At 39.9% G+C, this 25,844-nt stretch overlaps 2 protein-coding genes and 1 pseudogene across 3 annotated transcripts; 2 read left to right on the top strand and 1 right to left on the bottom strand.

Annotated features, from left to right (window-relative positions):
• The first annotated feature begins 1,470 nt into the window (after window positions 1–1,470).
• Window positions 1,471–23,577, top strand: LOC126618836 (DNA topoisomerase 6 subunit A). 2 transcript variants are annotated; one of them, XM_050287027.1, is made up of 2 exons: window positions 1,471–4,297; window positions 23,063–23,577. In XM_050287027.1, exon 1 carries the CDS (start codon window positions 1,595–1,597, stop codon window positions 2,858–2,860), a length of 1,266 nt encoding a protein of 421 aa, XP_050142984.1. In that variant the 5' UTR covers window positions 1,471–1,594; the 3' UTR covers window positions 2,861–4,297; window positions 23,063–23,577. The 2 variants fall into 2 exon arrangements, with proteins under 2 accessions (XP_050142984.1, XP_050142985.1); XM_050287028.1 differs by having other exon boundaries at window positions 1,471–4,634; window positions 23,396–23,577.
• LOC126618168 (uncharacterized) lies at window positions 15,510–16,766 on the top strand. Its single transcript, XM_050286253.1, has one exon. It carries the CDS (start codon window positions 15,510–15,512, stop codon window positions 16,764–16,766), a length of 1,257 nt encoding a protein of 418 aa, XP_050142210.1.
• On the bottom strand, window positions 16,092–16,198 carry LOC126620551 (small nucleolar RNA R71; annotated as a pseudogene).
• Window positions 23,578–25,844: the final 2,267 nt, after the last annotated feature.

Here is a 25,844-nt window from a genome sequence, read left to right as displayed (position 1 = left end):
TGACTGCAAAGCAGTAAGCACCAGATGACAAGTACTAACTGAGGCAGCTATATGATTTCAAGTGCATCAGCATGCATTGTCTTTTCCGGTCAGGAAGTGATTAAATCAAAGTCGCAGATTTCCATTGCCAGTCTTGGAGACATTCAGTTACAGCAATTTTCCAACGAACTTGAAGCTTTTCAATGAGTTTCGATGTCCTGAATTTCAATGGTAAACAATGGAATTATATAAGTTCTATTGCAGATTAAATTCAGGTTGAGCGATCGAGCTGAAAATCATCTCTTCTATCCATTGCAGGGGCACTGCATTTGATAAATGACTGGCCAAGGTTACCAGTTTTTCATTTGGCTAGAGTCTGTGGATGTAGAATGATGGCACGCTTCAAGTGAAATGACAATATTTATTCATCAAGGCTAGTAGATCGGATATTGCTCATGCAGTTGGTATGATGAGTCGATATATGCATAATTCAAGTAAAGAGCATTGACATGCAGCTAAGTGGACATTGAGTTATCTCCATGATATTAGAGATGTTGGTTTATGCTTTGAGAGGGATGACTCTGGTATTGGCAACTTTGCAGTTGGTTATGTTGATTCAGATTATGCAGGTGACTTGGATCAAAGGAAGTCTACTATAGGCTATGTGTACTATGCTAAAGGGCCAGTTTGTTGGAGGTCCATTTTGCAGTGGTTTGTTGCCTTATCTACTGTTGAGGTTGAATATATGGCAATTGTGGAAACTATAATGGGGGCCATTTGGATGCATGAACTTATCAGAGATTTAGAAGTTGAGGTGCATTGTGATAGTTAGAGCGCCATTTATTTGGCTAAGCATTAAGTTCATTATGTGAGGACTAATCACATAGATGTGCATTATTACTTTGTGCGTGAAGTTGTTGGTGAATGAGATATCATTCTCTAAAAGATTCCAACTAAATACAACCCTTGCTGATATGTTGACTGAGGTTGACTGAGGTTGTTGGTATAGCCAAGTTTGTTCATTGCTTGAACTTGGCTTACATTTTGCATATATAAAGAAAATGTTGAGCAGTAAGAGTTTGGACCATTTGGCTTTGAATAAAGAGGAAATTAATCACTATGTTTTCTTTTTTATTTGTTTCTTTGATGTGTAAGAGCTATTGGGTATATCGGGGTTTTGGGTAGTGAGATTGTCAAACACTTTGTAAATACTCTCATTTGATTAATAGTGAATTATTGGGTGAGCTCATACTGCTTTAAAGATGTACTCTAATTACACTAACAGATGTGTTTATTCTTAGTGAATGTTGATATGATATCGATGTTTAGTACCAATACATCAATCTTACGTTACGGCGGTGATACGTCGTACCAATATCGTCGTTCGAATCACTCTGTGCGTATTGTAGCGGATTACCTTCGACCGTCTGAAATCATTGATTGGGCCCACCTTCCTTTCAGATTAGTTAAGTTTTGTTCGGCCTTCGGGTTCGGGCCTCCATCCGTTCTTGGAAAACCTAAATACAAATACCTAGAGTGAAAAAAATCAGTTGCAGCCACAAACCTTAGCGCTTCCCGCCACTTCAACCCTTCTCTCTTTCCCCGTATCCCAACGATGGCGGACAAGAAAGGGAAACGCCGTCGAACCGACCCGAGCTCCGACGATGAAACCCACCATCCCAACAAGAAGGTCCCCAAGAAAGACACAATCATCAACAAAACCCTCGAGAACCTCCGCTCCACCACCGCCGCCGCCTCCTCCTCCAAATCCCTAAGCCTGGCCGACCTCCCCATCTCCTCCACCTGCCGCGAGGTCCGCGAACTCGACCACGAGTCTGTACAGTACGAGATCGAACTCCAAATGCTCAAGGTCATCAAATCCATCCTCGACGGCAACGGCTTCACATTCCAGGTCCCCTCACGCGCCGCCGCCAACCAGCTGTACATCCCGGAGCTCGACCGCATCGTGTTGAAGGACAAGACTTCCCTTCGCCCGTACGCCAACGTCTCCACCGTCCGCAAGGCCACCATCACAGCTCGTGTTCTGCAGCTGATTCACCAGCTCTGCCTCAAGGACATCCACGTGACCAAGCGTGACCTTTTCTACACCGATGTCAAGCTCTTTCAGGACCAGAATCAGTCCGATTCGGTCCTCGATGATGCGGCCTGTATGGTTGGCTGTACGCGCTCTAGTCTCAATGTGATTGCCTCCGAGAAAGGTGTAGTTGTGGGGAGGCTTATATTCAGCGACAATGGCGATATGATTGATTGCACAAAAATGGGAATGGGCGGAAAAGCCATTCCGCCCAATATCCGCAAAGTTGGGGATGTGCAGAGTGATGCATTGTTCATATTGCTGGTTGAGAAGGATGCGGCTTTTATTCGATTGTCTGAGGATCGGTTTTACAATAGGTTTCCGTGTATTATCCTGACTGCGAAGGGGCAACCTGATGTAGCCACCAGACTCTTTTTGAGGAAATTGAAGCTTGAATTGAAGCTACCGGTGCTCGCCCTTGTGGACAGTGATCCATATGGCCTGAAGATTTTATCGGTTTATGGTTGTGGGTCGAAGAACATGTCATATGACAGTGCGAATTTGACCACACCGGATATCAAATGGTTGGGGATACGGCCGAGTGATTTGGACAAGTACAAAATTCCAGAGCAGTGTAGGTTGACGATGACAGATCAGGATATCAAAACAGGGAAAGAAATGTTGGAGGAAGATTTTGTGAAGAAGAATCCAAAATGGGTTGAGGAGCTGACTCTTATGGTGAAGACCAAGCAGAAAGCAGAGATTCAGGCTCTGAGCGCATTTGGCTTTCAATATCTGACTCAGGTTTACTTGCCGCTAAAACTGCAGGAGCAGGATTGGATATGACATATGAGCCTCAGGCTTGAGTTTGGTAGGAGTGTTTGTTTTATGGTAAGTGATGAATTTACTTTTGAACTGTTAAGCTGAAGGGAAACGGAAAGAAATGAATGAACAATGATTTCGTGACTTTGTTTCCTCGTGAATGACAAGTCTTTTTTCTTATTTTCCTGCTGATGTTGCGTCTCTGTGTCTGTATAATCAAAGAAATGTGTTCTTGATGCGGGACTGTAATTTTGGAAACTTATTGCTTTGGCAAAACTAGTTTTACATTGAATTCTCCTTGTTGGCATAGCTGTCATGCATAAATCCTTCACACCACTCCTCAATTAGTTGCTTGAGGTAATGATCGTTGGATTTGTACTGCGAAATAACTGCAGAATTAGCAAAATGTACCTGTTCATGACAACCAAAATATGTGTTGGTATACCCTGCATTCTGCACGTCCCGGTATGTAGCCAGGCATTGTTGTACTCCCCTCACAGAATCGTATCTGCTACGAGCCCTCAGAATTGTATTATATGTCACCTGAAAAGTAAAAAAACTCGAGGATCTACACGTTGGACTTGTGATCATTTTGTTTGCATTGTCGTTAGAATTATACGCAGAATCATGTCCAGGCATTTCTGGAATTCTCGTATCTTATAAAATAAAGCAAAAAAATGACCGGCGATTATGTTTTCAGACATCTTGGAGCAGTTCCATCCTTATGGCAGGACCACTCCAACATAACATGCTAAAAGGAAACCCTAATGTAAACCAACTAATATGGAATTATTTGTAAATCGTGCTTATTTTGTACGAAAACTTTTCTCAGAACGTGCTAGGACATATGATTGTAAATCAGAACCATTTGTTCTTGGTACTCACGAAATTTGGGTGTATCTGAGATTTTTTCATTTCTGCAAACAGCGACAATGCTTGCTCCAAATTTCCGCTTTCCACGCACGTATGAACCAAATGACATGATGCATCACATTTAGGGCGGAAAATAATGCAATTTTGCATCTAATTACGCGCATGTAGGAAGAATAGTGGTTACAAACAAGATAAATCGCGTGACAGGAAAGCTTCAAACCTTGGTAGCTGTTGTGTATGCAATAACATCACGTTTCATCCCACCTGCACGCATATTTTTTTATATGGTAATGCTAGCAAGACCAAAAATTTTAGATCAAATTTGCAAACAAAATAATGTTGCTGTAGATGATTAGATTATTAACTAAGTGTCGATAAACGTGCTTGTTTCTTATTCATAGCTGATTACTCATATATTTCATGCATTTATATCATCCATTTCTAAAGTCTTTGTGATGTTTTTGTGCTAAAATGGTTGCATTTTACCTTACCTTGTGTTAGTGTGCAGTTAAATTTGCTTTAGGATCAATTTCAAGCAAAAAGGAGAAAAGGAAATAATAAAAACAAATAAAAGAATTGGAAGTGGAGGTTGTCTCCACGGGTGGTGTTTGAAAAAGAAATCAGAAAGCAAAGTGGGGGAGTGAGGATAAAGTGGAGCACTAGGAAGTGGGATGAGGCTTGTCTTCCACTTGTGGCCTTAGTGACTTGGAAAAGAGCTGCCTTTTGTTAAAGGCAAGAAAAGAAAACACACAGACCGGTAGTGGGAAAGACACAAGGCACACGGCAGAGAGCAAAAGAAGGGAGAGCAGAGAAGAAGAAGAGGAACGGACAGAGTTGCAGGAGCAACATAGCAGAAAGCAGAAGGGATGCCGCAGCTCCAAGAGGATCGGAGAGCTTAGGAGATAGCTTCCTTGTAAAAAAAAGGGTTGTCTCTTTCTTTGATTCTTCATGGATAATTTCTTATGTATTCAAATAATTATGTATAACTAATTTCCTTTTGCTAGAGTGAGGCCATGAGCCGCAACATGATTACGTAGATTTCTCTTTCAATTGCTTAAGTGTTGTTACATGCTTGCTTTGATATTTTCAATCTCTAAATTAAACTATCTATGTGTCTTGATGATTGATCACCATTAGGATGCTTAGAAAAGTCATTGGATGCAATTTTGAACGAATGTCACGTTAAAATTGGTTATGCTTCTTGTGATTGAGGATTGTAATTTCTCCTAAGGTAAATATCATACTCTTAGGGATTACATGGTTTAACAAAAGGATTTTCTTCAAGATTAATGAATCATTCATGTTTATATTTAATCCAAATGTCATGGATAAATTGCATGTAGTGGTATGCGTTTTAACTTGAATGTCACAAGTAAAACATACACAAGGAAAACCCAACCTTCAAAGCATATATGTTTTCGATTACTTAAGCAATTGGAAGAGCTACGTAGGAGTGTTGTTGGTCAAAGGTTGACTCTAGCACCTTTTCAATCTAATTTTCTTAAATTATTTGTATTATCTTGAGTTTATATATTTACTTGTTTTGTTTAGTTGGATCACTATTCCTATAAGCCAATTCCCATTTTAGATATTTGTTTAATTCACATCCAGTAGTATTTAGTTTCGTCAAATTAGTGTAGTTCTTAGAGTTAAATAAGTTAAATACACAAAAACTCGTAAATTGTTTATATCAGTCCCTGAGAAGATCGACCTTGCTTCAGCCATTCTATACTACAAACACTTGTTCTCTTGCAAGAATTTTCTATGGTTTAACCCTTGTTTTACAAGTGGTAATATCGCTATCAAGAAATTGGCGCCGTTGCCGGGGACTGTGCCAACAGTTCCCGAGCTTTTGTGTTTATTTTTCTTATGCTTATGTTTATGTCTTATTTTTATTAATCATTAAAAAAAACAACAATTAATTTAGTTGAGTTTCGATCTTTGATTAAGTGCAGTGGATGTGTGGTGTGAGATTTTTGTCTTTGTTTAACTAACTAGTGCTTGCCAATTTGCATAAACTGTGTTTTTGATTCATCTAGGTTTACTGACACACCCTAACCCGAAGACTAGGACGTGCTGGCCGTCACGTGAGCGTGACGTAACCATAACGCAAGCGGAAACAATTTAATAATAAAATACGAGTTAACGAAAACCACTAATTGCAGTTATTTACAACCTAGCATTCTATGTGCATAAGAGTGTACTAAACACACATAAACAGAGCATAAGCATCTAGGTGCAGTCAAGTAGGAACATAACTAATTTACAACACCCTCGGGTGAATCCTACATTTATTTAGTCTGTCAGAACGCCGAAGCAGTCTCGTAGGCCACCAACGCCTCAACTATCAACTAGAACCTGGAGGGGCGAAAAACAGAAAACGTGAGTGGGCGAAAATAAGCTTTTCCAAATCATTTCATAAATCCACAATTATAACCCCTTTTTGGAAAACCTGTATACTTTCCCAGAAAAATAGTATATAGCATATATATCTCAACTGTCTCAATCATCAATCTTATAACAGATTCAATAAAGAATGTACCATGCCAATCTCAACAGTTTAGTATGAATGCATTAACATAATATAATCAGGTAAAAGAAATAATCAATCGGAGGCCCTCTAATAGCCCTGAACGATTGAACCTAGAGCTCAACATCTATCAATCTCACTCTCTGCCGGAGTCACTCCGCGTGACCTGTCCGGCCTTCTGCACATAAGTCGGAACCACCTAATGTAGTCTGAACGACTCATGGTAATATTCGCTCTAGTGCTTCTCTCATCAATCATCTGTATACAATAACCTAAGGTCACCCACCAGTCATAATCTCACTAACACTCTACGACTGGCCCGTCGTACCCACTCCGCGTGGACTGTACGACCAGCATCTACTTGGATCCAAGGCGAGCGTGCGATGCGGTGAATACTATAAGCACTAAACCATGGTGCAGGATATGAGCTCAATATATCATCATCAACATAACAGTAATTAAATACTTACCTGTGCGTCCACAGCACCACCTTACATATATGCATCATACGACAGTTCATAATATCCATAATATTCTATGCATGGCAATCACATCATATTTCATTTCAATATACTTTTCATTTAAATTTGATTTCTGGGGAAATCGAGTATATAGGTATATATAAAAACAAATGCCCACTCACTGGTATGTCGCCGGGTCGTAACCCCCTTGACGCCCCTGGATGTGCTCGTCCTCGTTAAAAGTTCCACCTAGAAGTGAAATAACTTAAAACAATCATTTAACGCACAATTAACGCACCTAAACCAAACTAGGTAATTAATTCTTCATACGATGCTCAAATTGGGTATATGAATATACCACAGTGACCTACACAACCTCAGGATCATCCCCATAATTTTAAAATAATTTTTGGAGGCCTCACGCGCCCCCACGCGCCTGACGTGGCACGGACCTACGCGCGGCCCACGCGCGGCCACGTGCCAGGCACACTGACGGCACAGTGAACGGCGTTAGGGAATATTCTGTTAAATCCTAGCATTTTCCGTTAAATATCCAACGGTAACGGTAACGGCGTTGGCATATTCCGTCAGTTTTGACGGAATATTCCCTGTCTTCTCCGGCGAGTCGCCGGTCGCCGGCGACTGTTCGCCGGTTTCTGGAAAATTTTCAAATCCACTATTCTCCCTCGTTTTTCAACCAATTTCTTCGCATTTTATACCAAAATGAAGCATTTAACATGTACTAACACGTTGGAAGGGTTTTAAGGCCTAAAAACAACAAGATCAAACCTTTCAAAATTCTTCAATTTCGGCCAAACTCGAACCCGACGATTCCGACGTCCATTTTGTTCAAACGAGGCACTCCGAGCCTCCTTGGAACTTCCTAAGACTCGTGGTGATCTTTGTTTAACCTAAAACACAACCAAAATTAAGTTCGTGAACAGTGCCATTACACGGGGTGTTTTAAAACTAGGGTTCTCGAAATAGAACTTACCTAAAACTGGTATTCCCGTGCTCGTGAGGTCCTAAGGAGTGTCGTGGTGATCTTAGATCGGACGTTGGTGTAGGATTGTGATTGTTCTTGGTGTTTGTCCGAGAGCTTGAGAGAGTTCGAGAGTAAGAGAGAGAGAGTGATACTGAAATGAAGAAAGAGAGAGAGAGTGAAGGGAGATGAGAGAGAGACATCCCACGGGTTTTGGGGAGGGATTTAGGGGGTAGGACCCCACCCTAAGTCCAAACACAAATTAAATTAACACATACTAATATAATTCTAACCCTAGTTTAGGATCTTAGTGTAAAACAAATACCAAATTTACGCACCTTAATCCCGTTTAAGGGCGTTTTAGTAATTTCACGTCCTCGGTATTTAGTAACTCTGGGACGGGCTGTGACAATCTCCCCTCCTTATAGAATTTCGTCCCCGAAATTCCAATCACTAACCAGAACATCAAAAGTCATAGAATAACCTCGGATACATATCTCTCATCCGATCTTCTGTCTCCCAAGTAGCTTCTTCAGCTGAATGGTTTCTCCACAATACTTTCACCAAGCTCACGGTCTTATTCCTCAAGGTCTTATCTTTCCAATCCAGTATAGTCACTGGTTCCTCATCATACGTCAAGTCCGGATTAATTTCCAATGGTTGAGGAGGAATCACATGTGAAGGATCTGAAACATAATGCCGAAGCATCGAGACATGGAACACATTATGTACCTTAGACAACTCTGGAGGTAGCTCCAACCTGTAAGCAACTTCACCAATCCTCTCAGTGATCTCATAAGGTCCAATGTACCTGGGACTTAGCTTTCCTTTCTTTCCAAAGCGAACCACACCTCTCCAAGGCGATAATTTCAGAAAAACATAGTCGCCCACATTATACATTCTGTCCGTGGTATGTCGATCCGCTAGGCTCTTTTGTCTATCCTGGGCCACTTTCAGGTTAGACTTAATTACCTGAATATTCTGAGTAGTCTCATCCACAATCTCTGGGCCCTCAAGTATTCTTTCACCAACCTCTGACCAACATAATGGCGTACGGCAAGCTTTACCATAAAGTGCTTCAAATGGAGACATTCCAATACTCGAATGAAAACTATTATTGTAGGCAAACTCCATCAAATCCAAGCGATCATGCCAAGAATCACCAAATTGCATCACAGAGGATCTCAACATATCCTCGAGTGTCTGAATAGTTCTCTCTGACTGACCATCTGTCTGTGGATGATAAGCTGTACTGTAAAGCAATCTAGTACCTAAAGCTTCTTGAAAAGCTATCCAAAACTTAGAAGTAAATCTTGGATCTCGATCAGAAATAATATTCATTGGAACACCATGATACTTTACAACCTTCGATATGAATAACTGAGCCAACTTATTTAAAGAGTATTTCTCCCTTACTAGAATAAAATGTGCTGATTTGGTAAGTCGATCTACAACCACCCAAATGCCATCAAAACCATTTTGTGTACGTGGCAACTTATACACAAAATCCATCGTTATATTCTCCCATTTCCACTGGGGAACGGGAAGTGGTTGCAATCTCCCAAACGGCTTCTTTCTTTCAGCCTTAACCTGCTGGCAAACAATACACCTACTTACATACTCCGCAATCTCCCTCTTCATACCCGGCCAATAGTAGAATGGTCGAATGGTATGATACATTTTAGTTCCTCCTGGGTGCATAGCATAAGCCGAACAATGTGCTTCATCCAAGATTTCCTTCTTCAGTTCCTCATTATTAGGCACATACATCCTGTTCTCTTGCATAAGCATACCATCTGATCCTCGGATCTTGAGATCTTTCTTCTTCCCTTCATTTCTTAAATTGATCAATTCTTGAATTTCTTCATCCCACGATTGAGCTGCAAGCACCCGATCAATTAAAATTGGCTTGACTTGAAAATTGGCAAGAAAAGCTTCACTTTGCTCTTCCCATTCTAACTCTACTCCAGTAGATCTCAACTCTGCCAGAAGAGGAACACGACTGGCATACAAAGCATTAAGTCGCCCTTGAGGCTTCCTACTCAGAGCATCAGCTACCACATTTGCACGACCCGGATGGTACTCAATCGTGCAATCATAATCACTTAACAATTCCAACCATCTTCTCTGACGAAGATTAAGATCATGCTGAGTGAAAAGGTACTGAAGGCTTTTATGATCGGTAAAGATCTTACATTTCTCGCCATAGAGATAATGTCTCCAAATCTTCAAAGCAAACACAATAGCTGCCAACTCAAGATCGTGAGTCGGATAGTTTCTTTCATGAGTCTTCAACTGCCTAGAAGCATAGGCAATCACTCTACTATGCTGCATCAAAACACAACCCAAACCATTCAAAGAAGCATCACTATAGATCTCGAAGTTACCATTATCATCAGGAAGTACTAACACAGGTGCATGAGTAAGGCAATACTTCAACTGTTGGAAACTTTGCTCACAACTTTCATCCCACTCAAACTTAACATCCTTCCTGGTTAACTTCGTTAATGGCAAGGCAATCATAGAAAAGTCTTGAACAAACCGTCTATAATAACCTGCCAAACCAAGAAAACTCCGCACCTCAGTGACCGTTCGAGGTTGTTCCCAATTTTCCACTGCTGCTATCTTTTGAGGATCCACTTGAATTCCCTGAGCTGATACCACATGTCCCAAAAATGCCACTTGATCCAGCCAAAATTGACATTTACTAAATTTGGCATATAATCGGTGTTCCCTCAATTTCCTTAACACCAAGTTAAGATGTCGAATATGGTCTGATTTCGACTTAGAATATACCAGGATGTCATCAATAAAAACAATAACAAACTTGTCAAGATATTCCTGGAATACTTCATTCATCAATCTCATGAAAGCTGCAGGAGCGTTCGTTAATCCAAATGGCATCACCAAAAACTCATAATGCCCATAACGAGTCCTGAAAGCTGTTTTATGAACATCCTCATCTTTAATCTTTAATTGATAATACCCAGACCTCAAATCGATCTTAGAAAACACACAGGCACCTTTGAGCTGATCAAACAAATCATCTATACGAGGCAAGGGATAACGGTTTTTAATCGTCACCCGATTCAATTGCCTGTAATCAATGCACAATCTCAAAGTTCCATCTTTCTTTCTTACAAACAACACTGGAGCTCCCCAAGGTGAAGAACTAGGCTGAATGAAACCTTTATCAATTAACTCTTGCAATTGAATTTTCAACTCTCTTAATTCCGCTGGTGCCATTCTATAAGGAGCCAAAGAGATAGGATTCGTACCTGGAAGCAATTCAATCGAAAATTCCACATCTCTATCTGGAGGCAACCCAGGTAAATCATCTGGAAATACGTCAGGATAGTGTCTGACTACTCCGACTTCCTCCACACTACCGGAATCAACATCATTCAAAACCACATGTGCCAAGTATCCCTGACAACCCTTGGATAACAATTTCTTTGTCCTTATGGCGGAAATAACACCATGCCTCACCCCACTTCTTTCACCCACAAATGTAACCTCGGGTAGTCCAGGACGAAGAAAAGTAACTGATTTCCCGTAACAATCTATATGGGCGCGATTATAATGCAACCAATCCGCCCCTAAAATCACATCAAAATCCACGATGTCTAACGGGATAAGATTAGCAGGCATAATGACATTATCTACCATCACTGGACACCCAGAGTAAAAACTATCAACATAACATTTATCCCCTCTAGGCATAGCAAACTCTAAATCAAACCCTAGAGGTGAAGGATGAGGTTGCGTTATTTGAGCAAATGTATGAGAAATCACAGAGTGTGTAGCACCACAATCAATCAAGACTCTAGCAAAATGACCAAGAACATTCAACGTACCCATAATCAAGTCTGGATGGTTCTGAGCATCTTGCAGCGAGATGTGGTTAACACGTCCCTGAGCTGGCTGTCGTCCTCCACGACCTCTGCCACTCTGGTTACCTCGTCCCTGATGAGTACGTCCTTGACCTGCCTGGGCAGGCGGCCTAAACGACCCTGTACTACTAGCAGCAACTCCGCTCTGTTGGGGCTGACCCCCCTGATACCACTGAGATCCGCTAGCTGGCATAGACGGATATGAAGTATAACCTCCTTGATCCTGAGAATATCCACTCTGAAAATAAGGATCCTGGGAATAGTGATACTGTCCCGGAGCATAAGGAGCAACATCACCCTGATAGTGATAAGCACCACCACGACCACCCTGGCCATAACTGCCTGAATTAAAGTTCTGTTGAGTCGGTGCTGATGTTGGCATAACAGGCTGCTGGGGCCTCTGCTGATTCTGGGGACAATACATAGCTCTATGTCCTGTCTGACCACATGTAAAGCATGCACCACTGCTTCTCCTACATTCCCCATAATGTCGGAAATTACAACGGCGACATAACGGAGGACCCGAACTACCAGTACCACTAAAGCCTCTCTGACCAGAAAATCTAGGTCCATTACCAAACCTACCACCTCCTCTCCTCGGACCTGTGGCACTAAATCCACCACTGGAAGAACTCGAACTCATTCCACTTTTCTTGAAATTCTGCATCTGACGAGGTCCTGGAATGGAAACACCTTTACCTTTCTCATTTTTCTTCTGACCATTACCCTTATCCTCTTCATCCTCACTGTCCGGAAGATTATCAGAGTCTTCCATCCGGACCAGAATCTCAAAATACTCATGATAATCGGCACAGGGAAGTGCATTGGCAAACGTTCTGTACTTCTTCTTAGATCCTAGCTTGAAACGACGAAGCATTTCTGCTTGATTACCCGCTAAATCAGAATCATAACGGGATAAATCAGTAAACTTCCTGTAGTACTCATGTGCAGACATATTTCTCTGCTTCAGACTGGTGAATTCCTGTTTCTTGCGATCTATATATTCCGGAGGAACAAATCTCTTCATAAAATTTTCCTTAAATACCTCCCATTCGGCTGCCCTTTCAGGTGCCATGTGCCTCGACTGATTTATCCACCACGCAGCTGGCTCACGGCCCAAAAACCAGGTGGTGGTCTCCACCCATCTATTAGCTGGCAGGTTTCCCTGACTTTGCATCACTTGAAAGGTCTGCTCAATTCGATCCAACCACTTTTCTGCCCCTTCATAACCTTCATTTCCCTCAAAGGTTTCCAGTTTCAGATTATACATCGTCTCTACGGGCGTTCTCTGAGGAGGACGGATATTAGCCTGAAAAGCTTGAGCCATTGCTGCCCCTAACTGAGTTATATCGGGGAAATTAGGCTCAGCAGCACGGCGAGAATCTCTACGAGGCGGCATAATTCTGACAGAAAACATCCAAAAATCAAATAAAGAACTCATTAGTTATACAGGACTGCAACCTATGCTCTGATACCAAACTGACACACCCTAACCCGAAGACTAGGACGTGCTGGCCGTCACGTGAGCGTGACGTAACCATAACGCAAGCGGAAACAATTTAATAATAAAATACGAGTTAACGAAAACCACTAATTGCAGTTATTTACAACCTAGCATTCTATGTGCATAAGAGTGTACTAAACACACATAAACAGAGCATAAGCATCTAGGTGCAGTCAAGTAGGAACATAACTAATTTACAACACCCTCGGGTGAATCCTACATTTATTTAGTCTGTCAGAACGCCGAAGCAGTCTCGTAGGCCACCAACGCCTCAACTATCAACTAGAACCTGGAGGGGCGAAAAACAGAAAACGTGAGTGGGCGAAAATAAGCTTTTCCAAATCATTTCATAAATCCACAATTATAACCCCTTTTTGGAAAACCTGTATACTTTCCCAGAAAAATAGTATATAGCATATATATCTCAACTGTCTCAATCATCAATCTTATAACAGATTCAATAAAGAATGTACCATGCCAATCTCAACAGTTTAGTATGAATGCATTAACATAATATAATCAGGTAAAAGAAATAATCAATCGGAGGCCCTCTAATAGCCCTGAACGATTGAACCTAGAGCTCAACATCTATCAATCTCACTCTCTGCCGGAGTCACTCCGCGTGACCTGTCCGGCCTTCTGCACATAAGTCGGAACCACCTAATGTAGTCTGAACGACTCATGGTAATATTCGCTCTAGTGCTTCTCTCATCAATCATCTGTATACAATAACCTAAGGTCACCCACCAGTCATAATCTCACTAACACTCTACGACTGGCCCGTCGTACCCACTCCGCGTGGACTGTACGACCAGCATCTACTTGGATCCAAGGCGAGCGTGCGATGCGGTGAATACTATAAGCACTAAACCATGGTGCAGGATATGAGCTCAATATATCATCATCAACATAACAGTAATTAAATACTTACCTGTGCGTCCACAGCACCACCTTACATATATGCATCATACGACAGTTCATAATATCCATAATATTCTATGCATGGCAATCACATCATATTTCATTTCAATATACTTTTCATTTAAATTTGATTTCTGGGGAAATCGAGTATATAGGTATATATAAAAACAAATGCCCACTCACTGGTATGTCGCCGGGTCGTAACCCCCTTGACGCCCCTGGATGTGCTCGTCCTCGTTAAAAGTTCCACCTAGAAGTGAAATAACTTAAAACAATCATTTAACGCACAATTAACGCACCTAAACCAAACTAGGTAATTAATTCTTCATACGATGCTCAAATTGGGTATATGAATATACCACAGTGACCTACACAACCTCAGGATCATCCCCATAATTTTAAAATAATTTTTGGAGGCCTCACGCGCCCCCACGCGCCTGACGTGGCACGGACCTACGCGCGGCCCACGCGCGGCCACGTGCCAGGCACACTGACGGCACAGTGAACGGCGTTAGGGAATATTCTGTTAAATCCTAGCATTTTCCGTTAAATATCCAACGGTAACGGTAACGGCGTTGGCATATTCCGTCAGTTTTGACGGAATATTCCCTGTCTTCTCCGGCGAGTCGCCGGTCGCCGGCGACTGTTCGCCGGTTTCTGGAAAATTTTCAAATCCACTATTCTCCCTCGTTTTTCAACCAATTTCTTCGCATTTTATACCAAAATGAAGCATTTAACATGTACTAACACGTTGGAAGGGTTTTAAGGCCTAAAAACAACAAGATCAAACCTTTCAAAATTCTTCAATTTCGGCCAAACTCGAACCCGACGATTCCGACGTCCATTTTGTTCAAACGAGGCACTCCGAGCCTCCTTGGAACTTCCTAAGACTCGTGGTGATCTTTGTTTAACCTAAAACACAACCAAAATTAAGTTCGTGAACAGTGCCATTACACGGGGTGTTTTAAAACTAGGGTTCTCGAAATAGAACTTACCTAAAACTGGTATTCCCGTGCTCGTGAGGTCCTAAGGAGTGTCGTGGTGATCTTAGATCGGACGTTGGTGTAGGATTGTGATTGTTCTTGGTGTTTGTCCGAGAGCTTGAGAGAGTTCGAGAGTAAGAGAGAGAGAGTGATACTGAAATGAAGAAAGAGAGAGAGAGTGAAGGGAGATGAGAGAGAGACATCCCACGGGTTTTGGGGAGGGATTTAGGGGGTAGGACCCCACCCTAAGTCCAAACACAAATTAAATTAACACATACTAATATAATTCTAACCCTAGTTTAGGATCTTAGTGTAAAACAAATACCAAATTTACGCACCTTAATCCCGTTTAAGGGCGTTTTAGTAATTTCACGTCCTCGGTATTTAGTAACTCTGGGATGGGCTGTGACATTTACTTACTTTCTTTTCCTTTTTGTTGTTTAGTTAGTTTCTGATAAGTTTTATTTTATTTTACTTTTATTTTTATTGTGGCTTAATATTTCTGTTGTTTGTTCAGGTGTAGTATATGGTGATAAGAACAAGGTCCAAGAATCAAGTGCTTATTCCTTACGACCCTGAACCAGAGAGAAGTGCAAGAAAGTTAGCTAGAGAAAAATATTTAGCACAAGATTCCAACCTTGGTGATACTTTTCTTAAGGATTTGTTTCGTGATCCTGAGAGCAGCACATTTATTTTCCAACCTTTGGCACCAGTTGCACACATGGCCCTAGCCTTACCTGCAGCAGGTCAACCTTTAAGGAATTCATTGGCAGCGAGAGTCAATGCAGTGCCAAGGTGCATTATATATCCAGATGTGGAAGATGGGACAACCTTTGAAATCAAACCTCGCATCCTCAACATATTGCCATCCTTTCATGGGTTGCCAAACAGTGATCCTAACATGCATTTGGCTGATTTTATTGAGGCATGTGACAACACCATAATTAGAGGTTTCTTTTCTGAAGCTATCAAGTTATACTTATTCCCGTTCTCTTTGAAGGACAAAGCCAAGGCGTGGTTGCATTCTCTGCCTGCCAATAGCATTACAACATGGATAGAATTGCAAGAAAAATTTCTCAATAAGTTTTTTCCTTCTTCCAAGACTCTTGCACTCAAGAAAGAGATATTGGCTTTCGCTCAAAAGCCAAACAAGTCTTTCCATGAAGCTTGGGAACGGTATAATGAGATGTACACAAAATGTCCTCATGCTGGGTTTGATTCTAACCTTCAAATGAACATATTTTATGATGGTCTTAATGCCACCACCAAGAGTCAAGTGAATGCATCTGCTGGAGGGTCACTAATGTCAAAATTAGCAAGGGAAGCATTTGAGTTATTTGATATGATGGCTTCTGAATCCCAACAATGGACAGAAGAACAAACACAAAAGAGAGGAGTTTTTGAGATTTCTCAGAGTTCTCCTAATGTTTCTGCTCAAATTGCTAAAATGGAGAAGAATTTTAATGCCAAGTTTGCTGCCTTAATGCAGGTCTCTTCCATGCCCAATGCCCAAGAAGCTTGCATCATTTGTAGTGAGACAACTCATGACATCACTCAATGCCCCAACAACGATAGCTACCATGAGCTTGTGCAAGAGCATGTGAATATGGTGAATAATTTCATTAGACCCAGAAGTGACCCTTATTCCAATACATATAATCCTGGGTGGAAGAACCATCCCAATCTTAGTTGGGGTGGCAACCAACAGCCACGTCAATACCAACAGTTTTACCAATCAACTAGTAAGACTAAGAAACCATCTCTTGAAGATCAAATGTCATAGCTAGCTCAACACAGTTCGCTCTCTCTAATAGCACCAACAATTTTGTCCAATCCACATAAACTAGCATTCAGAATCTCACGGCATCAGTGGGGAATTTGGATACTCAAGTTGGACAGCTTGCTACCATGTTCAATGAAAGAGAGAAAGGAAAGTTCCCGAGCCAATCTGAGCAAAATCCAAGAGGGATGGAGCATTGCAAAGTAATACGGACATTGAGAAGTGGTAAGAGCTATGACAACAGAGAAGTGGTGCACCATGAAGCCGAAGTGGAAGAAGAAGAGTTTATTGAAAGTGCACCGTTAGCTGCAAAGTCTCGGTCAGAGGCTATTTCTGCAGCAGGTATTCCAGATCCTAGTGCAAGTGACAAAGTGCAATCTCGACCCAACTTTTATGCAAACAAGGAAAAAGGCCTTGGTAGTTTATTTGCACATTCTGACAAGCCACCATACAAGCCACCTTTGCCATTTCCACAACAACAGTAACAACGTTCCAAGGATCAACAATGCATTGAATTCATGAAGACGTTGGCTAAGGTTCAAATTAATTTGCCTCTATTAGATGCTATTAAACAGATCCCATCATATGCCAAATTTCTGAATGAGCTATGTTCTACAAAGAAAAAGTTCGTGGAATACGAGAAGGTGATTTTAACTGAGCAATGCAGTGCTGTCCTCTTACATAAGCTACCACCCAAGAAGAAAGATCCGGGGAGTTTCACTATCTCTTGTACTATTGGTAGTCTTGATTTTCATAAAGTATTGATTGATTTAGGATTGATTTAGGAGCAAGTGTTAATAGGTCCATGACCTATCCTTTGGGTATTCTGGAAGATGTGATTATTAAAGTGGATAAATTCTATCTCCCAGCTGATTTCATTATAATTGACATGGAGGAAGACAAGGAAGTGCCTCTCATTTTAGGCCGACCGTTCATGGCCATTGCCCGGACACTTATTGATGTGGAAGCAGGTACTTTAACCTTAAGAGTGCAAAGAGAGTCAGTTGTATTTAAACTCTTTGAAGCTATCAAGCGTTCGCTCAAACTTGAAGAGTGTTTTCCTGTTGATGTTTTGGATGGGATTGTGCATGCAAACTTTGCCTCAGGATCATTTAACGATGAGCTGTTAACTTGCGTCACCAACCATGATGCTACTTTATCTATGGAAGAAAATGTGGTGGACGTCATTGCTGCATTGGATAGTGCACCAATTCATAATCCAAAGTGGTGACATGTTTATGAAAGCCTTGGAGTGCCTAAGCAGCCCCTTCTTCCTTTAAGTAAGTAAGCTCCGAAGTTAGAGCTCAAGCTACTGCCGAGCCACCTCAAGTATGCACATCTCAGGGTGAACGAGACCTTGCCTGTTATTATTGCAGCTGATCTTAATGACACGGAGGAAGACAAATTACTAAGAGTTCTTCGCAAGTATCAAGATGCTCTAGGGTGGACACTTGCTGACATAAAGGGCATTAGTCCAGCTTTGTGCATGCATAGGATTTTTATGGAGGCTGGGACTAAACCAACTGTTGAAGCTCAAAGACGTCTAAATCCGATCATGAAGGAAGTTGTAAGAGTTGAGGTGATGAAGTTACTCGATGCAGGTATCATTTATCCAATCTCGGATAGCAAATGGGTGAGCCCGACTTAGGTGGTTCCAAAGAAAACTGGTATTACTGTGGTGAAGAATGATAACAACGAGCTTATGCCTACAAGGATGACCACTGGATGGCGAATGTGTGTTGACTATAGAAAGCCCTAACAGCACTAGAAAAGATCATTTTCCGCTGCCATTCATTGATCAGATGCTCGAGAGACTAGTTGGTCATTCTTTCTATTGTTTCTTAGATGGTTATTCAGGGTACAACCAAATTCCAATTGCCCCTGAGGATCAAGAGAAGACAACGTTTACATGCCTTTTTGGTACATTTGCATACAGACGAATGCCATTTGGATTGTGCAATGCCCCTGCCACTTTCCAACGATGCATGATGAGTATTTTTTCCGGAATGGTTGAAAATATTGTTGAGGTTTTTATGGATGACTTTTCTGTTTTTGGTAATTCTTTCGATATATGTTTGGATAACTTGTCTTTGGTTTTGGAAAGATGCAGGGAGACTAATCTTGTGTTAAATTGGGAGACATGCCATTTTGCTAGGACATCTAATTTCAAGCAAAGGAATAGAGGTCGACAAGGCAAAGATTAAGGTGATCGCCAAATTACCACCACCAACTTCTGTGAAGAATGTGAGATCTTTCTTGGGACATGCTGGTTTTTATCGAAGATTCATCAAGGATTTTTCCAAAATTAGTCGTCCTCTTTGTAATTTACTTGCTAAAGATGCTTGTTTTGATTTTAATGCAGATTGTCATGATGCTTTCAACAAATTGAAGGATCTTCTCACATCAGCCCCAATTATAACAGCTCCAGATTGGACCCTTCCTTTTGAGCTCATGTACGATGCTTCCGATTACGCTGTGGGTGATGTCTTTGGTCAGCGACGTGACAAGCTCCCCCATGTTATATATTATGCCAGCCGCACTTTGAATGATGCTTAGCTGAATTATGCCACTACGGAAAAAGAATTACTTGCAGTGGTATTTGCTCTTGAAAAGTTTCGATCGTACTTAATTGGTGCTAAAGTCATTGTGTATTCTGATCATTTTGCTCTCAAGTACTTATTGTCTAAAAAAGAGGCCAAACCACGATTGATTCAATGGGTCATTCTCTTGCAAGAGTTTGATTTGGAGATCCTAGATAAAAAGGGACGTGAGAATGTTGTGGTGGATCATCTATCAAGATTAGTAAATGCAAGCACTGATGAGGCAGATTCAATGCCCCTGCAAGAGAGCTTTCCAGACGAGCAACTTCTAGCAGTTACTCATCAAGTACCATGGTATGCTGACATTGTAAATTATTTGGCATCTGGAGAAATACCATCAGAGTTCAATTACCAACAAAGGAAGAAGTTCCTCTCCACTGTAAAACACTACTTTTGGGATGAGCCATACCTTTTCAAGCATTGCCAAGATCAAATCATTTGTCGGTGTGTCCCCTTAGAAGAATAAGAAAGCATTTTGAAGTTTGCTCACCATTCTGCATGTGGTGGTCATTTTGGACCAAGAATGACTGCGGCTAAGATCTTACAGAGTGGTTTCTTTTAGCCATCTTTATTCAAAGATGCATACCTATGGTGCTAGGCTTGTGATAAGTGTCAAAGAGTTGGCAATCTTTCTCAAAGAAATGAGATGCCCCAACAAAGTATTTTGGTGATTGAACTATTTGATGTCTGAGGTATAGACTTCATGGGACCTTACCCTTCTTCACATGACAATCTCTACATCTTGGTGGCGGTTGATTATGTCTCTAAGTGGGTGGAGGCAATAGCTTCTCCAACATGCAAAAGTTCTGTGGTGTTAGGTTTCTTGCAGAATACTATTTTTCCCCGATTTGGAGTACCTCGTGCTATCATCAGTGACGAAGGTACGCATTTCTTAAACCGCACCATGGCTGCCCTTTGTGCCAAGTATCATATTCACCATCACATAGCCACCTCATACCATCCACAGACATCTGGACAAGTTGAAGTATCTAATCGTGAGCTCAAGAGGATTCTTGAGAAAACTGTCAGTTCATCTCGAAAGTATTGGAGTTTAAAGCTTACTGATGCTTTGTGGGCATATATGACAGCTTATAAGACACCAATTGGGATGTCTCCTTTTCGTTTGGTGTATGGGAAAGCTTGCCATCTGCCTATAGAACTTGAGCACAAGGCATATTGGGCTATTAAGCACCTCAACTTTGACTACCAGGCAGCTGGAGAGAAGCGAAAGCTGCAGTTGAATGAACTGGAAGAAATAAGGAATGATGCTTATGAGAATGCAAAGATTTACAAGGATAAGACCAAGAAATTTCATGATGCTCACATCTTTCGTAAAGAGTTTCAATCGGGTCAGAAGGTTTTGCTTTTTAATTCGAGACTGAAACTATTCCCAAGAAAGCTCAAATCACATTGGAATGGTCCATATCGTGTTGTACAGGTCCATCTTCATGGGGCTGTGGATATCCAAAACATGCAAACTGGTTTTGTCTTCAAAGTTAATGGACATCGCTTGAAGTTATACAAGGAGTCTCCATATGATCTTGCTAAGGATTCCATCACTTTGAAGGAACCTGTTATTTGAATCAAATTGCCAACAGAATGTCTAGCTCTATATAGTAACTAAAGCGCTTCTTGGGAGGCAACCCAAGCTTTCTATCTTTCATCTTTAGTTTGAATAATTTTAAATGTTCTTGTTCTGTTTTTCTCTTGTTTTCTGGTTTGTGTGTTTAAGTCCTACTTTTGCTCCCTTATGCAGGTAATGATTTTGCAGTCTCTACCACAACTTCTTGAAAAGTTTCTTAATCCCACGGGTTACTTACACATTTGTTATGCATAATGGGATGTTTTGAAACAAGTTTGGGGATGATTTGGAATTCTACCATGGAACAAAAAAAATGCATTTTTACTGCTACTCTCTCGCCTACACAAATTGGTGTGTTCTTTCCTTTTCTTTATGTGTCTTTATTTCATTTTGTATTTCTTTCCTTCCATTTTTATGTCTTTTTGTTCAAAATTCCTTTCATTATCATTGGGGACAATGCTATAATTAAGGTTGGGGGTGGAAATATATTTCGTTAGTTTACTTCTTGTTTAAAGAAAAAAAAAGAAAAAAAAATTTAATAAAAAAAAAAATTTGCATTTTTGTTGTTGTTTGTAGCTACTTCTCAATTCAATGATGAGATTTGATCTTAATTTCCTTCTTACTTTCAAGAAGTCTAAGTTCTTTTCGTTGTCTTTGTGTTAATTGTGATTTCCAGCAATCAACTTGAAAAATAAATGTGCCTAGTCTTGTCGATGTGAAACTTGAGCATGATTTAGCGTTTCATATGTGAATTATGTGAGATTATGTAAACCTTGTGAGTTTTTGAGCCTATACATGATTGAACCATTATGCATCAATCTCATTCCTTCTTGTGCGTATGATCTCACTGTACATGTATCTCTAAAACTTGCTTTATACTCTCGTCTCATTCATCAATTCATGTAATAACTTGGAAGTGATATAAGCCATTTTTGGATCGTTTGAGCCTTTCATGCCTACCTTATATGCTATGTGTGTCCGTAGTAGCCTGTTGAGCCTTTAACTAAGCCATTTCTTAGTTAGCCACATCTCTTTACCTTACTCCGATATTGGAGTTGAGCCCATACACAAAAATTGATTCCTTATTGTTTTGAGAAAGTATTACATGGGTTGTGCTCTTGGGGGTTTCATTTATGTCGAAAGATGGATGGAGCATGTGTATTACAATGAAATGTGAATTTGATGGGTGATGTAGCTTTTGCAGATTTATGCATAGCTTTGCAGATTTGTTTTTTTTTTTTTTTTGCTAAAAAAAAATTAAAAAAAAAATGAAGAGTGTTGATTTGTTGAAAATGTGTCTGCAGAGTATAAATTTCCTTTTGAAGTTGAATTTAGGGAGTAACAGGTGCTCGAGGTTTTATTATTTTGCTTTCAATTTGAGGTGGTGTGATATTGAGGTGTTGGAAAACTACCAAAGTGTACTTTCTCAAAAAATTTTATTTCCATATCCTTTCTTTCATTAGCCTATCACCTTTAGCCCCATTACAACCGTAATAAAGTCCTATTGATCTAAGGTATTACTTAAATATTGATAGCGAGTTAGGTGGACAAGCAAGCATATGGCGGCATGTACAATGAGATCACTTGAGTGAAACACATTAACCAAAACTTATGAGTGAATGAGCGTATGTCTTGTGAGAAGCTCACATGTTTGCATATGATGATTTAAAGGAGCTTGGAATTGCATTGACATGACTAGCTCACACATGACATTTCAACGTTTTGTTTGAAGGAAATTTGGTTAACTATTGGATGATGTTTTGAGCTCTTGTTGCTTAGTTCTTGGCTGTTTGTTTCATGGTTAGCACTTATCTCTGAAATCGAAATTGAGAAGTTGGCTACTAAGTTGTTGAGTCTAGTCTTAGTTGAGTGGTTTTGTTTTGTGTTTTGTTTTACTAGAGGACTAGCAAAAATGTAAGTTTGGGGGTATTTGATCACTCATATATTTCATGCATTTATACCATCCATTTCTAAAGTCTTTGTGATGTTTTTGTGTTAAAATGGTTGCATTTTACCTTACCTTGTGTTAGTGTGCAGTTAAATTTGCTTTAGGATCAATTTCAAGCAAAAAGAAGAAAAGGAAATAATAAAAACAAACAAAAGAATTGAAAGTGGAGCTTGTCTCCACGGGTGGTGTTTGAAAAAGAAATCAGAAAGCAAAGTGGGGGAGTGAGGATAAAGTGGAGCACTAGGAAGTGGGATGAGGCTTGTCTTCCACTTGTGGCCTTAGTGACTTGGAAAAGAGCTGCCTTTTGTTAAAGGCAAGAAAAGAAAACACATAGACCGGTAGTGGGAAAGACACAAGGCACACGGCAGAGAGCAAAAGAAGGGAAAGCGGAGAAGAAGAGGAACGGACAGAGTTGCAGGAGCAACATAGCAGAAAGCAGAAGGGATGCCGCAGCTCCAAGAGGATCGGAGAGCTTAGGAGATAGCTTCCTTGTAAAAAAAAGGGTTGTCTCTTTCTTTGATTCTTCATGGATAATTTCTTATGTATTCAAATAATTATGTATAACTAATTTCCTTTTGCTAGAGTGAGGCCATGAGCCGCAACATGATTACGTAGATTTCTCTTTCAATTGCTTAAGTGTTGTTACATGCTTGCTTTGATATTTTCAATCTCTAAATTAAACTATCTATATGTCTTGATGATTGATCACCATTAGGATGCTTAGAAAAGTCATTGGATGCAATTTTGAACGAATGTCACGTTAAAATTGGTTATGATTATTGTGATTGAGGATTGTAATTTCTCCTAAGGTAAATATCATACTCTTAGGGATTACATGGTTTAACAAAAGGATTTTCATCAAGATTAATGAATCATTCATGTTTATATTTAATCCAAATGTCATGGATAAATTGCATGTAGTGTTATACGTTTTAACTTGAATGTCACAAGTAAAACATAAACAAGGAAAACCCAACCTTCAAAGCATATATGTTTTCGATTACTTAAGCAATTGGAAGAGCTACGTAGGAGTGTTGTTGGTAAAAGGTTGAACTCTAGCACCTTGTCAATCTAATATTCTTAAATTATTTGTATTATCTTGAGTTTATATATTTACTTGTTTTGTTTAGTAGGATCACTATTTTTATAAGCCAATTCCCATTTTAGATATTTGTTTAAGTCACATCCAGTAGTATTTAGTTTCGTCAAATTAGTGTAGTTCTTAGAGTTAAATAAGTTAAATACACAAAAACTCGTAAATTGTTTATATCAGTCCCTGAGAAGATCAACCTTGCTTGAGCCATTCTATACTACAAACACTTGTTCTCTTGCAAGAATTTTCTATGGTTTAACCCTTGTTTTACAAGTGGTAATATCACTATCAATAGCACATCATTTGATTTCCAAATTTAAAATTCGGTCTCCCTAGTATTATTCTTTTAGAAAATCTTCACTAAGCCAAAAAGTTGTTATATTCGTGTAGTTTTTTCTCTTCAAAGACTGGAAAAGGCGAAAATCCCTATCGTACTAGCAAACCTGGACACAAGTGTGACAGCTATAATTACCACATTTTATACCAGATGATGTAAAATGTATTGAATTAGCATCCAATGAGATTAAAATCAACACTAAATGGGATAAAACACTAATTTGGTGTGGCGGTTACCATCTCTCTTACCACACATCATGTGGTATGAATAGCATTAATCAATTTTTTGTTATTTTAGAGGAGAGGGGCTAGGGGTTAAGAATTTTTAGAAGCAACTACTATGTATCGTTTGTTGGTTGGTCAGCCAATTAATCATTTCAAGTTTTAATACTTAGTTGTCTTTTAATTAATATAAATGATATATTTATATTTAGTGGTAAGAAATTTGATCTAAATTACACAATAGATCAACTATATAAAAATATGGTAGCGAACTCGTCGATTTGAACATAAAACTTCAAAATTATAAGCAGAAATTAATAACACTAGACATACTACTAAGTGATTTGATTGTTTTTTTTTTTTTTTGACGAAAATTTGATTGTATTTAAAACGTAAAAAATTGCAAACTGCACCACAACAAGCCTGGGTTGCACCAAGGGCTAAAGTGGTACTCCAAAGAGCATGGGTTCCATATAACCGAGGCCTAATTACCCCCTTCGAAATCCACAAGTAAAAGAGCCCGCGCGATGCCGTGGAATTTAAAACTTTGTTGAATGTGTGGGACTTTAAATTTATTTACATCTATATCAAAATCTATTTATATCTTTATGTTCTATAAAGAACAAATGATACGTAAACTTTATCTGATTTACATCCATGTAGTTATAATACATATAAAAATATCTTGTTTTCTATGTCTCAACTTTTCACATGCGATATAGAACTTTTGTATTTCACTTGCTTATTGATTGAGTTACAATCTCAGCGTGAGAAAAGCATTCCATGATCTAAAAAAAAAAAAAAAAAAAAAACCATAGTTAAGAATTTCTTTTGCTATTCCTATTCCTTTTTGGCATCATGTGCAAAAAATGTAAACCCCAAGCAACATATTGATAGTTGGGAGGAACATGCATAAATTAAACTTTAAATTTCCATCACACTTATTTGTAATTAAATAAAGTAAATACACAGTGATCATATCACAATCACAGAAGTGAGGATTTTCAACTGCCACAATATTTAACAACTACCATGAATCACTTACAAAAAAATACACAAAATCTCGACAATATATAAATATATGTGTGTGTGCGCGCTCGCGCGCGCGCGAGCGTGTGTGCGCACGTGTGCTCATGTTGATCTGAGACCCTAAATTATGAGAAACAAATGAGAAGTACAACACGAACCTGAATGAACTTCTGCTTCATGGAATGCTGCATTACCATTTGCATGTCTACACAAGCTCCGAAATCTCACCATAGAGTTGCTACATCTGCACTCTCATGTCGTATATGAATTC

Source organism: Malus sylvestris, chromosome 4 (genome assembly GCF_916048215.2).
Source record: "Malus sylvestris chromosome 4, drMalSylv7.2, whole genome shotgun sequence".
Lineage (NCBI taxonomy): Eukaryota > Viridiplantae > Streptophyta > Magnoliopsida > Rosales > Rosaceae > Malus > Malus sylvestris.
The sequence above is the reverse complement of the archived record's forward strand: the minus strand, read 5'-3'. Positions and strand labels throughout refer to the sequence as shown.